Here is a 13358-nt window from a genome sequence, read left to right on the forward strand (position 1 = left end):
CCGTCGGCACCTTCAAAAGCTTCTTGCTGACATTTGTTCGACAGCAAACTCTTTACTGAATGGATTCATGGATTTCAGGACAGCCAGACAGAAGGTGGGACTAGAAACAGAGTAAAAGAGAGACGGCATCCTTGAAAATATCAACGATAGTAATTCCAGAATCCAGTATATGGTTGGTCCATGTGTGAAGCAAATTTATCAGCTGTCCATGTGTGATTGCCTCTCTGGGCTAACCAAGGTGCATCAGCCTTGATAAGTGCATGAGATCAGGGTCCGATCTGAGCTTTCGAAGCAAACAGAGAGCTCAAATAACTAGTACTCTCATGCATCTCAAATTGCGAGTCACTAATCTGCACCGAAATACCATCCATGTCAGCATAGCATGCATATGTCTGTAAGTCAGAATATCAGATTTAAATATTCCAAAGAACCCAGAACAGATTGTTTGGCCTTGCTAAGCATGTAACTCTGATATTTACCGCCTGGATCACCTATTATATTAGGTCTGCCATAAATTATATTGTCTTACTACGAACTATTGCAAACAAGGATCTCACATAAGTACAGTGAAACCACAATACTAGGACATCACATACAATGCCCATCATACCTGGTCTAGTAAATTGAGCTCCTCAATTATATCCTTTGCAGCAGGTCTTTTCTCCATACGAGGGTCCACACATTTTAGGGCTATAGTGACACATTGTTTTACTTGTTGGGTATATTTTTCCACTGGTTTATAGTTCGGCATGGTTACAAATTTGTTCTTCCAACTCCCAATCACCTGTAAAGTTGCACAGTAAGCTTGGAAAATTGTATATCCACAAAAGCTAGATTAATTCAACTTACTTTCTCCACGAACTGCTGGAAAGATGGATCGGTGCGGTTGGAACTATCTTTCTGGAGATATGAATAGTCCCATGGATAGTCCCTATGGCCTGTAATTATCTATATGATTACGACACCCAGACTGAAGATATCTGCCTTGCTCGATACTATACCTCGGATTAAGTACTCTGGTGCCATATATCCACTGCAACATAGTATGAAAGTAAGAATCACTACAGTCATAATCAAGGAGATGCAAAGTATCTGAGGAAAATATAAAACGAGAGAGGCACAAGACGTCTAGCTTAGAGTGTTCCCTCTTTATTAATAGTGATAATTCATGATTGCTGCTCGCCAACGATCTTCGACAAACCAAAATCCGCTATTTTGGGCATCATAGTAGAGTCCATCAATATATTTTCGGGCTTAAGGTCCAGATGAACTATATAACATTCATCATGAAGAAAATGCAACCCGTTGCAAATCCCCTTGATTATCTCGTATCTCATATCCCACTCAAGGCCCGAAGATTCATCTGTCGAAATCGATAAGCAAAAGAGAATAAATTATAAGCCTAGGCACCCACATCACCTAGGTTTAGTTTTGAGTACTCCTCAATTTATAATTTGGATTATCTCCTAAAAAGGGTTATCTCCTAAAAAGTTTTTTTTAGTTTGCCATAGAAATGGATTGCTTATTTTCCTGTAACAGCACCACTTTGTGCATGTGTGACTAAGAGTGGATTGTAGCAAACTATATATACTTATATTATGCCAGTGCTACGAAGACAGAGACCGGTCCTATCCTTAGGCTTAGTAGCTGATACAATATAGTTCTGATCACTGAATTTAAGTAAAGGCATATAGGAAGAAACAAAGTACCAGTACCAGAGATATGTCTGTTGAGGCCTTTGTTTGGTACATACTCAAAGCAGAGCAATCTTTTCGGTGTTTCAACAAAAATATGATGTCCAGTACCACTTGGAGGCTCTATCGCCTCCCAACTTGATTCTGCACAATAACCTAGAAACTGAACTAAATTTGGATGCTTAATTCTCATAAGGCAACTAACTTCACTCTGGAATGTGTCCTCTTTTACACGGGTTTCAAAAAGCCTCTTCACAGCAATAATTTTCCCGCTCCGAAGAACTCCCTGTGTTGTAAGTTAAGCCTCTTATCGTAGTATGTACATGTATCTTTAGTTGTTACTATCGCCAACATTTGAAGCTTGGAAGTAAAAAGAATTGGTTGTACCTTGTAAACCGCTCCAAACCCACCTTCGCCTAGTACTAAGTCAGTGGAAAAATCACATGTGATGGACTTCAAAAAATCAATTGGAAAAGACATGGGTGATGCATTTGAATCCAGTAGCTTCTTCTCTGTTTCATCATAAGATATTTCCAAACCTGATTATACAAAAAACACACCAGAAAAACAAATCGAGCAACCTCGTTTAGACAGATATAATGAATGAGTTTGAGAAAAAAATCTAGTAATTATGGTGTGAGTTTGAGAAATAGTGATGTTTGTCCTGGACCCAGCATATTTTTCTCTAGTACTAATTATGGTGTGAGTTAATTCAACCAGGGGTTACTCCTCTCCAGTAAAACTTCATGTGGAAGACGACTAAGTGATTTACTTGCTCCAAGTTGGGAAAATATTAATCTCGAAAAATAATAAGATTCCAGATACAAGAAGTGCAATGTCATTTGACCAATCAGATGCGGATAATTGCAACTAACTTTCTACGATGGACAAGAAAAGGATGTTTTGAGTGTGATTGCAGTTTTTCATGTGCTGGGGTAATCGTGATACAACATGCTATAAAGATATTCCACACGAAGATTCTTTTTCGAAAGTAACGGTCCATTACAACTAACTTTCTCCTATGGTGCAAAGCTGGATGGTTGTGTCTTCTTTGTACGTGTAGTCTCCATAGACATGTCATAAGCAATGTGTGTGCATAGGGTGGGGAACATGGTACAGGTGTCGAACGATGTGACCCGAAGAGGATGAAAAATAGAGATCTACACCAAAGTACGGGAGAAAAGGAAGATCATCAACCTGCTTTTTCGCTGCTACCAAGATTCCCCTTTTTGGAAGCAAACTCAACACCGTCTCTCTCTTTTGCCTGGGAGCATAGAACAGAATCAGTCAATGAGAAAGAGATGGAAGACACATACAAACACATTAAGATGGTTCACAATTGATCACCATGGGGGCTTCCTCAGCGGGCATGTTGGTGTCTTCCCTACTCTCTAAATTTTCTTGGGGCTTCGTAGGCTCATATACAACCATCAAATTGACCTCATCGACAACTTTACCAGCCTCTTCATGGAACATGCTTTCTGTGATAACCTTATGAATAAGATCATCACTCACTTTCATGCTCTGCACGATGAACATGTCGGCATGGTATCTTTCTCCAAATGGTGGCAGCACTATCTTCACATCAAACTTGGATTCTGGTTGCACAATGCCTTTGTCTGGTTGCCCTTCGTACTGTTGTCTGTTTTGTAGTAGGATGTTAAAGGCAATGCAATGACGTGTAGCATTGGTTAGCTCAACTGTGAAGGATGATATCTCCTCCTTAAGCTCAGAAGGAAGCTTTAGTTCAAGCGGCTTAATACCAAGCATGTCATCTTCAACGTAACAAGGAATCATCTGCGAGGAAAGAGCTATATGTGTTGAGATGATGATGTTTACTCCTCCATTTTGTTAGTTGCATTAGTTTGACATGTATTTAAACTGAACTTTTATGGCTATACTATCCAAAAATACTTTTTATATTTATGGACACAAAAGATGGCGAATGTAATTCATGTCAAGTTGTCAACAAAGTGTTATGTGATGATAAGATATGGTAGCAGGCACATATTGGTGTTGCATAAAATTTTAGATCACATGGAAACAAGATTACAGACGCAACCCAATCAAACATCACGGGCCGTTCGTACTCTTGTGAAAGAACCAGAGAACTAGGAGCAGCAAAGGCCTCGTGGATCAGTACAACTAATGGGGAGGACCAGAAAACTTGTTTTATAAGACGATGACATGTATTTAAACTGAACTTTTACGGCTATACTATCCAAAAATACTTTTTATATTTATGGACACAAAAGATGGCGAATGTAATTCATGTCAAGTTGTCAACAAAGTGTTATGTGATGATAAGATATGGTAGCAGGCACATATTGGTGTTGCATAAAATTTTAGATCACCTGGAAACAAGATTACAGACGCAACCCAATCAAACATCATGGGCCGTTCGTACTCTTGTGAAAGAACCAGAGAACTAGGAGCAGCAAAGGCCTCGTGGATCAGTACAACTAATGGGGAGGACCAGAAAACTTGTTTTATAAGACGATGACACCACTTTCCTAGTTCAATGCCGAGCAATGGGGATGGACCAGTAACTATGATACAACATGCCGCAATGCTGCTCACATCGAGTCACTAAAGCTCGCATCTAGGTTGAGTCGTGGCGATGAGCTTGGGAGGCTAATCGAAAGAAAGAAGCTACGTTCCTCTAGCTATTTAACATTATTAAAAGTAATCCCTCCAACCTAAAACATAAGCTTTTCTAGTTTTGTCCTAATTAAGTTAAACCATCTTGAGTATAAATGACAAACTAGGATAGTTGACAAGCAAAAAAGTGGGACTATCGTAACCTGGCAAGGTTAAAATAGCTAACCTACCTATGTGTTTTAACCTGGAACCAAATAAACACATACATAGGGTTGAATGATTGAGGGCTTCGCACTTCGTTGACTCACTAATGTCGACAATATTGTTCTATCTTTTGACTTCAAATGACCGATGCATGTCCTTCAACAGTTTTATTACAAGGTATCTCAAACTAGCTAGCTTACCTGGACAGTGCGCTCATCCGTGCTTTCAGATTCAGTCAGGATGCTGATTATTTCTGATATAGAAGGTCGATCTTCCGGTTCTTGCTTCCTGCAGCGTACTGCCATTTCAATGCATTTAGTTACCTGCTGATATTGTAATAACGTCGGTGGCTTACTCCACCTGTGTCTCCACCTTCGAATTACCTACATTTAACAAATGTAATTGTGATAATATCTGTATCTTACAGTGTAAACTAGTTCAAAGTTAGACACTAGATTCATTGTGGGTCCGTGCGTGCGTGTGTGCATCGCTTTACCTCAATGCCATAAAAAAGACCATCCACCCATGTGTGATACATATCCAAAAACAAGCTGTTTAAATAAGATATGGCATTCGGTATGATAGTATGCATATTAAAATGCAGACAAGAGATGCATGCAAAACACGGCTGTTGTTCAAAAAACTGAGATATATCACTCTTACATTATTTTTGTTAGGGAAACTGAAATGCCCCGTTATTAATTGTATGATTATGGCACCCAAACTATATATGTCAGACTTCACTGAAGTTTCGCCTTCATGCTCGTATTCCGGAGCGATATATCCTCTGCAAGAAAATATAATAGTGTGATGGATTACGACACGAAGTAAATTTAGGCCTATATGATAGAAAAATGTCAATTAACTAGTAGTGGTTCTTCGGATGCATAACTTACCGTGTTCCAAAATGTTGACCCATATCATGTGAGTTTTCACTTGGTCTTGCCAAACCAAAATCTATAATTCTGGGGACCATACGATCATCTAGTAATATATTTGATGGTTTAAGGTCCAGATGAATGATACTTTTTTCCTCGTGAAGATAACGTAGACCCTTACAAATTCCGGTGATTATCTCATAACGTGTTTCCCATTCAAGTCCCCTTAATTCGTCTGTGTAGAAGAATAGATGCATAAAAAAAGTAAGGGGTTATGTTACATGACAATATCAAGGAATGATTGAGTAGTTTTAATTAAAGTATGTCACTAACTATTGATCCCGACTTGAAAATTGAGAACTAGTCAAGGCAATAAGGTAAAGAAATAAGACAACGGCTGCATCAAATGCAAAAGGATCGTACCAGTAATATGCTTATCAAGGCTTCCATTGCTGATGTACTCGAAACAGAGCAATCTTTCTCTTACGTTGACAAGGTTAATTTCTCCTGACCGAGACTCTTTCATCGCCTTATGATGTGTATTAGAACAGAAGCCAAAAAACCGGACTACATTTTGATGATTGATGGTCATCAGGCTATAGACCTCACGACGAAATAGTATGTCATCAATTGTGGCTAAGGTAATAATGATTCTCTTCACAACAACAGTAATCCCGTTTGTGAGTACACCCTGTTGGTCAGTGCAAGTTTAAATGATGCTCAGCCCAAAAATACCAAAACAGAATGATCAAGTTCTGCTTCTATCTGTTGTATTGTTCACTTATTTGTTTTTAACGAAAACAGTACGAGAGTTTCCTGCTGCTGCTGTAATTTTATTAATAAAAAGTAAAAAGGGTACAAAGCAAAACAAGATGAATCAGTGGTACTTTTCAATCGAACCAGTGACATCTTACTGGATCGAGATCTTTATGTAATTTCTAAATGGTAGATTACCTTGTAAACCTCTCCAAATCCACCCTGACCAATTTTTCTCTCATGAGAGAAATCATTGGTGATGCTTTGTAACAGTGGTAATGGCAGATCCTTCGGGTCCTCGTCTCCGTTAACTATCCGCTCCAGCACACTTTGGTCCCCCATTCTAGGCTTTTTCGGAACTAGAGCATGGAAAATTTTAGTTTGCTTGAGACAGACAGGCTTGTAGGAATACGTAGCAAATATAGCAAGGAGATGCGTACCTGCTGAAGATCTCGCCCTGTACGTGTGTAGGCAACGAAGCACAAACTGGATCTGGAACTGCTCGAAGCGATTTTAGCACATTATAAACAAGATGCAAAGATTGTTCTTACGAGTTAAGACTGCAACTGCAGACTTGCTCTGTTTGAAGACGGAACACTGAAAATCTGAAAGAATACTATTTTCTACAATCAAACTTACCACTAGTTACCTCAAGCCCGATGCGTCGATGGATCAAGCCGGGTCAGGTCTTCAGGCCACCGCTTCGCCGGCGGCAAGGGACAATACGGCAAGACTGCTCGGCGCTCGGCGTTCCCGCAGCAGAGGTTCGCCAAGCTAGATCCGAGTCAGGCACCGTCCCGCCGGCCGTGCGAGAGCGAAGACGGGGGATATGGTGACCAGGGAGCAAGAGAAAGGAAGGGGAGCCGGTGCAGGGCCTGTAGTCGTGGAGGCGGGAGGCGCCCGGCGGCGACTTGGGTCAATGCATTGCCTGGATCTGCTCAGCGACGCCTCTTTTTCTCTTGCTTGCAGTTGCAGAGCTTGACCATTCTTCTAGCGAAATTACTGCACCGCATTTTCCTTGTACGATGCATCACACTTTGATTCTGATTATACCTGCCCAGATGGGCCGGCCCGGCACGGCCCGGCCCGACCAGGCACGCTTACTACACGGGCCGTGCCGGGCCGACACGCGTCCTGACCTCCAGGGCCCAGGAACGGCACATCGACATGTTTAGCCGTCAGCCCACCTAATTTTTAGCCCATTAAAACTAAATGCCGTGCCGGGCCGGCACGCGTGCCCAGCCTCTAGGCCCAGGCACGGCCCTAGGCGGGCCACGTGCTGGGCACGGCCCGATTAATTACGTGACGGGCTGGCCCACCATGGGCCAGGCACGCGTACTAACGGGCCGGCCCGCCAGGCACATCCCATTTGGCCAAGTATATTTCTGCTGATTGGGGCTGCAAGAAAAACTTGAGCCTTGTGAGCAGTTCAAGATCATTTCATATTTTTCTTGCTTGACTCAGATATCGATTCAAAAAGAATAATGAGTTGCGCATGAGTGTTTTATCACATAGCTCGGTCAAAAAATGAGCTGGTTTTGAACCAACACTAACTTAGTCGATTTTAGCTCGGTAGCTCAGTAGTATAACTTTTCTCTTTGCAGATAAGTATAACTTAATTATGTTGACTGATACCGTCATATATTAAAAGGAACAAAGGATTTATCATATATACATTACGTGTGTGCTGTTTTCCTTCATTTTATCTACAACCAAACATAAAAATATTAATGGACGTGAAGCTAATTTAGGCTTTAAAGTAAGTGCTAAGTACTCTGTCTGTGACAAAATGGAGGACCTTTTTTGTGTGCTACAAAAAACCAAAAAACGCCTCACATTTGTTTTCAAACTATGCATCAATAAAATGGCCGCATGCATCACTCTGATGCAGAGGCCCGGGGCATTTTTCTTTTTTAAGAAATGGGTATAGAGTTTGTATAATTTTATTTACGGACAAAGCCTGCCTACTTCGAACACAATGCTATCATACACTACTGTGGGTGTTGGCGCTACTACTACGGCGCTATAGTTGGCTAGACTTTAGCAATAACACTGGTCTGCCCGCGCTACTCCTAAGTTGTTTAGCAGTAGCGTTTTTCTGCAATGGTCTTCACCCCGCGCTATTGCTAAGTCAGTTAGCAGTAGCACTTTTCTGCAATGATCTTCACCCCGCGCTACAACTACTCATCTGTACTTCAATTCTTTTTATTTTATATTGTATTTATACATTGTTATACAAATTTTGATAGAATAGCAATTAAGGGAATGCTACATCATGAATCCAATCCGTGTTTCTTCCACCCAATGATATAATAACTCATCATGATCATAATAACTTATCATCATCATCATCATCATCATCATCATCATCATCATAGTCATATAGGAACTAGCTCATCATTCTAACACAATGTAGCACATAACTCATCATCATCATGATAACAACTCATCATCATAGTCATATAAGAACTACCTCATCGTTCTAGCACAATGTAGCACATAACTACCTATGTTCTGCTACTCTCTCGAAGGTAAAATAGCATAAAACAGGTAAACCCCTGAATCTCCATTATGGAGATACAGATGAACATGTCTCCATTTGTGGGTTGCGATTGATGTTGCCCCCAAGTAGTTCCCTGCGATCATTCAGAATTTTCCTCCAGTCTTTGATTGTCAGGACGTCATGTCTTTGACGAATCGTGTATGCACTGCGGTGACACGTAGGCCAACTTGGTCGTAAGCTAATAATGTTCATGCATGTCACCTTTTATTTCCATAAGATGAGGTACACAATCCACCGGGAGTTTCTATTGAAGAACATCATAATAGCATACTTAACAAAATGTATAGTTTAGCTTCAGAAGAATATATGCAAAAGATGCACCGGTGATATAATAGGAAAAATCTTATCATGATATCTCGATGGATGTTACCGTAGTTTTGATCATAACTGTTGGGGAACGTTGCATAAAATAAAAAATTTCCTACGTTCACCAAGATCAATCTATGAGTTCATATAGCAACGAGAGAGGGGAGTGCATCTACATACCCTTGTAGATCGCGAGCGGAAGCGTTCAAGAGAACGGGGTTGAGGGAGTCGTACTCGTCGTGATCCAAATCACCGGAGATCCTAGCGCCGAACGGACGGCACCTCCGCGTTCAACACACGTACGGTCAGCGTGACGTCTCCTCCTTCTTGATCCAGCAAGGGGGGAGGAGAGGTTGATGAAGATCCAGCAGCACGACGGCGTGGTGGTGGATGCAGCAGGGTTCTGGCAGGGCTTCGCCAAGCGACTATGGGAGGAGGAGGTGTAGCAATGGGGGGAGGGAGGCGCCAGATGTCAGGGTGCGACTGTCCTCCCACCCCCCCTCTTTATATAGGGACCCCAGGGGGCGCCGGCCGTGGAGATGGGATCTCCCAAGGGGGGCGGCGGCCAAGGGGGTGGAGTGCCCCCCAAGGCAAGTGGAGGAGCCCCCTCCCCTAGGGTTCCCAACCCTAGGCGCAGAGGGGGGCCCAGGAGGGGCGCACCAGCCCACCAGGGGCTGGTTCCCCTCCCACTTCAGCCCATGCGGCCCTCCGGGATGATTGGCCCCACCCGGTGGACCCCCAGGACCCTTCTGGTGGTCCCGGTACAATACCGGTGACCCCCGAAACTTTCCCGATGGCCGAAACTCGACTTCCCATATATAATTCTTTACCTCCAGACCATTCCGGAACTCCTCGTGACGTCCGGGATCTCATCCGGGACTCCGAACAACTTTTGGTTTGCTGCATACTCATATCTCTACAACCCTAGCGTCACCGAACCTTAAGTGTGTAGACCCTACGGGTTCGGGAGACACGTAGACATGACCGAGACGACTCTCCGGCCAATAACCAACAGCGGGATCTGGATACCCATGTTGGCTCCCACATGCTCCCTGATGATCTCATCGGATGAACCACGATGTCAAGGATTCAAGCAACCCCGTATACAATTCCCTTTGTCAATCGGTACGTTACTTGCCCGAGATTCGATCGCCGGTATCCCAATACCTCGTTCAATCTCGTTACCGGCAAGTCACTTTACTCGTACCATAATGCATGATCCCGTGACCAGACACTTGGTCACTTTGAGATCATTATGATGATGCATTACCGAGTGGGCCCAGAGATACCTCTCCGTCATATGGAGTGACAAATCCCAGTCTCGATCTGTGTCAACCCAACAAACACTTTCGGAGATACCTATAGTGCATCTTTATAGCCACCCAGTTACGTTGTGACGTTTGGTACACCCAAAGCACTCCTACGGTATCCGGGAGTTACACGATCTCATGGTCTAAGGAAAAGATACTTGACATTGGAAAAGCTCTAGCAAAACGAACTACACGATCTTGTACTATGCTTAGGATTGGGTCTTGTCCATCACATCATTCTCCTAATGATGTGATCCCGTTATCAATGAAATCTAATGTCCATAGTCAGGAGACCATGACTATCTGTTGATCAACGAGCTAGTCAACTAGAGGCTCACTAGGGACATATTGTGGTCTATGTATTCACACGTGTATTACGATTTCCGGATAATACAATTATAGCATGAATAAAAGACAATTATCATGAACAAGGAAATATAATAATAATCCTTTTATTATTGCCTCTAGGGCATACTTCCAACAGTCTCCCACTTGCACTAGAGTCAACAATCTAGTTACATTGTGATGAATCGAACACCCATAGAGTTCTGGTGTTGATCATGTTTTGCTCGCGGAAGAGGTTTAGTCAACGGATCTGCGACATTCAGATCCGTATGTACTTTGCAAATATCTATGTCTCCATCTTGAACATTTTCATGGATGGAGTTGAAACGACACTTGATGTGCCTGGTCTTCTTGTGAAACCTGGGCTCCTTGGCAAGGGCAATAGCTCCAGTGTTGTCACAGAAGAGAGTGATTGGCCCCGACGCATTGGGTATGACTCCTAGGTTGGTGATGAACTCCTTCATCCATATTGCTTCATGCGTTGCCTCCGAGGCTGCCAAGTACTCAGCTTCACATGTAGATCCCACCACGACGCTCTGCTTGCAACTACACCAGCTTACTGCTCCATGATTCAACATATACACGTATCCGGTCTGTGACTTAGAGTCATCCAGATCTGTGTCGAAGCTAGCGTCGACGTAACCCTTTACGACGAGCTCTTCGTCACCTCCATAGACGAGAAACATGTCCTTTGTCCTTTTCAGGTACTTCAGGATATTCTTGACCGCTGTCCGGTGTTCCTTGCCGGGATTACTTTGGTACCTTCCTACCAAACTTACGGCAAGGTTTACATCAGGTCTGGTACAGAGCATGCCATACATAATAGATCCTATGGCTGAGGCATAGGGGATGACACTCATCTCTTCTTTATCTTCTGCCGTGGTCGGGCATTGAGTCGAGCTCAATCTCACACCTTGCAATACAAGCAAGAACCCTTTCTTGGACTGATCCATTTTGAACTTCTTCAATATCTTATCAAGGTATGTGCTTTGTGAAAGACCTATGAGGCGTCTCGATCTGTCCCTATAGATCTTGATGCCTAATATGTAAGCAGCTTCTCCAAGGTCCTTCATTGAAAAACACTTATTCAAGTAGGCCTTAATGCTGTCCAAAAGTTCTATATCATTTCCCATCAAAAGTATGTCATCTACATATAATATGAGAAATGCTACAGAGCTCCCACTCAATTTCTTGTAAACGCAGGCTTCTCCATAAGTCTGCATAAACCCAAACGCTTTGATCATCTCATCAAAGCGAATGTTCCAACTCCGAGATGCTTGCACCAGCCCATAAATGGATCACTGGAGCTTGCACACCTTGTTAGCATTCTTAGGATCGACAAAACCTTCCGGCTGCATCATATACAGTTCTTCCTTAAGATGTCCGTTAAGGAATGCCGTTTTGACGTCCATCTACCATATCTCATAATCATAGTATGCGGCAATTGCTAACATGATTCGGACGGACTTTAGCTTCGCTACAGGAGAGAATGTCTCATCGTAGTCAACCCCTTGAACTTGTCGATAACCCTTAGCGACAAGTCGAGCTTTATAGATGGTAACATTACCATCCGCGTCCGTCTTCTTCTTAAAAATCCATTTGTTTTCTATCGCTCGCTAATCATCGGGCAAGTCTGTCAAAGTTCATACTTTGTTTTCATACATGGATTCTATCTCGGATTGCATGGCTTCAAGCCATTTGTTGGAATCTGGGCCTGCCATTGCTTCTTCATAGTTCGAAGGTTCACCGTTGTCTAACAACATGATTTCCAGGACAGGGTTGCCATACCACTCTGGTTTGGAACGTGTCCTTTTGGACCTACGGAGTTCAGTAGCAACTTGATCCGAAGTACCTTGACCATCATCATTAATTTCCTCTCCAGTCGATGTAGGCACCACAGGAACATTTTCCTGAGCTGCACTACTTTCCGGTTCAAGAGGTAGTACTTCATCGAGTTCTACTTTCCTCCCACTTACTCCTTTCGAGAGAAACTCTTTTTTCAGAAAGGATCCGTTCTTGGCAACAAAGATCTTGCCTTCGGATCTAAGGTAGAAGCTATACCCAATGGTTTCCTTAGGGTATCCTATGAAGACGCATTTTTCCGACTTGGGTTCGAGCTTTTCAGGTTGAAGTTTCTTGACATAAGCATCGCATCCCCAAACTTTTAGAAACGACATCTTAGGTTTCTTCCCAAACCATAATTCATACGGTGTTGTCTCAATGGATTTAGACGGAGCCCTATTTAAAGTGAATGTAGCTGTCTCTAGAGCGTATCCCCAAAATGATAGCGGTAAATCGGTAAGAGACATCATAGATCGCACCATATCCAAAAGAGTGCGATTATGACGTTCGGACACACCGTTACGCTGGGGTGTTCCAGGCGGCGTGAGTTGTGAAACGATTCCACATTTTCTTAAGTGTGTACCAAATTCGTGACTTAAATATTCTCCTCCACGATCTGATTGTAAGAATTTTATCTTTCAGTCACGTTGATTCTCTACCTCATTCTGAAATTCCTTGAACTTTTCAAAGGTCTCAGACTTGTGTTTCATCAAGTAGACATACCCATATCTAATCAAGTCATCAGTGAGAGTGAGAACATAATGATATACTCCGCGAGCCTCAACGCTCATTGGACCGCACACATCGGTATGTATGATTTCCAATAAGTTGGTTGCTCGCTCCATTGTTCCGGAGAACG

The 13358-nt window shown here is 42.7% G+C and overlaps 1 protein-coding gene across 7 annotated transcripts; it reads right to left on the reverse strand.

The window, feature by feature from the left end:
* Positions 1-711: 711 nt before the first annotated feature.
* On the reverse strand, positions 712-7130 carry LOC123135377 (putative receptor-like protein kinase At4g00960). 7 transcript variants are annotated; one of them, XM_044554421.1, is made up of 13 exons: positions 6783-7130; positions 6574-6631; positions 6332-6492; positions 5801-6068; positions 5396-5612; positions 5163-5286; positions 4700-4882; positions 3042-3491; positions 2892-2958; positions 2082-2233; positions 1716-1980; positions 850-1363; positions 712-784 (listed from the first exon to the last, which is right to left on the reverse strand). In XM_044554421.1, exons 3-12 carry the CDS (start codon positions 6473-6475, stop codon positions 1167-1169), a joined length of 2067 nt encoding a protein of 688 aa, XP_044410356.1. In that variant the 5' UTR covers positions 6476-6492; positions 6574-6631; positions 6783-7130; the 3' UTR covers positions 712-784; positions 850-1166. The 7 variants fall into 7 exon arrangements, with proteins under 7 accessions (XP_044410356.1, XP_044410357.1, XP_044410358.1 ...); XM_044554422.1 differs by having other exon boundaries at positions 2082-2206; positions 6773-7130; XM_044554423.1 differs by having other exon boundaries at positions 850-1033; positions 6773-7130.
* Positions 7131-13358: the final 6228 nt, after the last annotated feature.

This window comes from Triticum aestivum, chromosome 6B (assembly GCF_018294505.1).
Source record: "Triticum aestivum cultivar Chinese Spring chromosome 6B, IWGSC CS RefSeq v2.1, whole genome shotgun sequence".
Taxonomy (NCBI): domain Eukaryota; kingdom Viridiplantae; phylum Streptophyta; class Magnoliopsida; order Poales; family Poaceae; genus Triticum; species Triticum aestivum.